Here is a 2,148-nt window from a genome sequence, read left to right as displayed (position 1 = left end):
ATGTTAATTTGAGAAAGGAGGGGCATTTTTTTCTTTGAACAGGAGGGAAGGAGGAGAAAATAAACATCGCATACATGAGATCTAGAAAGGAAGGAAAGTATAAAGGAGCCTTGTTCTTACTGGCAAAGTAGGAGGGTAGATTATTTACTGAGATAAATTAGAACCAGAGACTTGAGAAGAGCAAGACAAGTTTGAAGCAGCTACTGGGAAGAGTATGCTAAGGGTCTTTGAAAGAGATGAATGAGGCCGGGCGCCGTGGCTCATGCCTGTAATCCCAGCACTTTGGGAGGCTGAGGCAGGCAGATCATTCGAGGCCAGGAGTTCGAGACCAGCCTGATCAACATGGTGAAACCCTGTCTCTACTGAAAATACCAAAAAAATTAGCCAGGCGTGGTGGCAGGTGCCTGTAGTCCCAGGTACTTGAGAGACTGAGGCCGGAGAATCGCTTGAACCTGGGAGGCAGAGGTTGCAGTGAGCTGAGATCACGCCATTGCACTCTAGCCTGGGTGACAGGGCGAGACTGTCTCAAAAGACAAGAAAACAAAAAGAGATGAATGAAAGGCCCCATATGGTTGACCAGTCCACCAAGAAAGTGGTGCTTTTCAACACTGTCAGTGCTTCTCATTCCTTGTTTCAAGTCCTTATGAAAAAGGAACATGCCCTAATGCTTTAGATTCTCCTAAGATCTCTTTAAGGGAAAAATCTCAAACATAATAACCACAGATTCTTTTTATTCTTTACAGACTATTTATTTAACTTTGCATCTGCTGCCACAAAAAAGATAACTGAATCAGTTGCTGAAACAGCACAAACAATAAAGAAATCCGTAGAAGAAGGAAAAATAGATGGCATCATTGACAAGGTACATTCAATTATCTTTTGGAAGTAGAAATGTATGAAATTCATTGTTTCCTCTTGACTGTTTCTTCTTATGAACATTTTTTAACCTAAGTAGAATATCATATTCTGATAAAAATGTTAATTGTTGAGATTTTTGGTTTTTTCCTCTCTTTGTGTAACAAGTAAGTATCATATAAATTACAGTACTTGATTTAAATAGCTGTTTTTATTTTAATGTATTACAATCAATACATTGATACTTGGGGGTTATACTAAACTTTTCATGTTTTTTGTTTGTTTGTTTGTTTGTTTTGAGAAGGAGTCTCGCTCTATCACCCAGGCTGGAGTGCAGTGGTGTGATCTCAGCTCACTGCAACTTCTGCCTCCTGGGTTCATGCAACTCTCCTGCCTCAGCCTCCCAAGTAGCTGGGATTACAGGCATGCGCTACCACACCCAGCTAATTTTTGTATTTTTAGTAGAGATGAGGTTTCACCATGTTGGCCAAAACTGGTCTCGAACTCCTGGCCTCAAGTGATCCACCTGCCTCGCCCTCCCAAAGTGCTGGGATTACAGGCATGAGCCACCACGCCTGGCCAACTTTTCATGTTGTGAGTTTAACTTTATAACTGTTTGAGGATATATTTATGCTTTTGCATCATGCGACTAAGGTCCTAACCCATTAGGAACAACCCTTTTAAGACTCTAAGGAGTGAGTTTGTTTTTTGCAATGGGCCTATAGTATTTCGTTTATGTTGGTCAATATTTGAACTAAGGAAGTCATCAATTCAACCTTAGATATATTGCTATTTAATTTGACTATGTATTTGTTTTAACAGACAATTATAGGAGATTTTCAGAAGGAACAGAAAAAATTTGTTGAAGAGCAACATACAAAGAAGTCAGGTATGGTATAGGTTTGTCTTAATTAACCTGCCAAGTTTTATTGAGCACCTATTATGTGCTAGATACCACACTGAGGCTCTGAGAACAGAAAAATGCATATGCAATGGCCCCATCCTTTGGGGAGCACAAAGACTAGTGAAGGAGACAAACCCAAAAACTTCCATGATTTAAAGGAAGGGACTAGATTGTTTCTGGGTGGGGGCTGCCAGTGCCAGCCCCACTAGGGAGCTGGCTGTGAAAGGGACAAGTACGCTTTCAGTTCTGATTTTTTTTTTTTTGAGACGGAGTCTCACTCTGTCGCTCAGGCTGGAGTGCAATGGAGCGATCTCGGCTCACTGCAAGCTCCGCCTCCCAGGTTCACGCCATTCTCCTGCCTCAGCCTCCTGAGTAGCTGGGACTACAGG

General features: G+C 41.7%; 1 protein-coding gene across 3 annotated transcripts in view; it reads left to right on the top strand.

Annotated features, from left to right (window-relative positions):
- SYAP1 (synapse associated protein 1) overlaps positions 1 to 2,148 on the top strand; it is a 51,642-nt gene that overhangs the window by 15,198 nt on the left and 34,296 nt on the right. For 2 of the 3 annotated variants that reach the window (XM_011940248.1, XM_011940246.1), the window contains exons 2-3: positions 744 to 862; positions 1,678 to 1,744. In XM_011940248.1, coding sequence (XP_011795638.1) covers positions 744 to 862; positions 1,678 to 1,744 — 186 coding nt within the window. The remainder of the gene's footprint in view (positions 1 to 743; positions 863 to 1,677; positions 1,745 to 2,148) is intronic. The other variant, XM_011940247.1, reaches the window with a different exon arrangement.

This window comes from Colobus angolensis, unplaced genomic scaffold (assembly GCF_000951035.1).
Source record: "Colobus angolensis palliatus isolate OR3802 unplaced genomic scaffold, Cang.pa_1.0 Scaffold188, whole genome shotgun sequence".
NCBI classification, from domain to species: domain Eukaryota; kingdom Metazoa; phylum Chordata; class Mammalia; order Primates; family Cercopithecidae; genus Colobus; species Colobus angolensis.
This window is presented reverse-complemented; position numbering and strand designations above follow the sequence as displayed.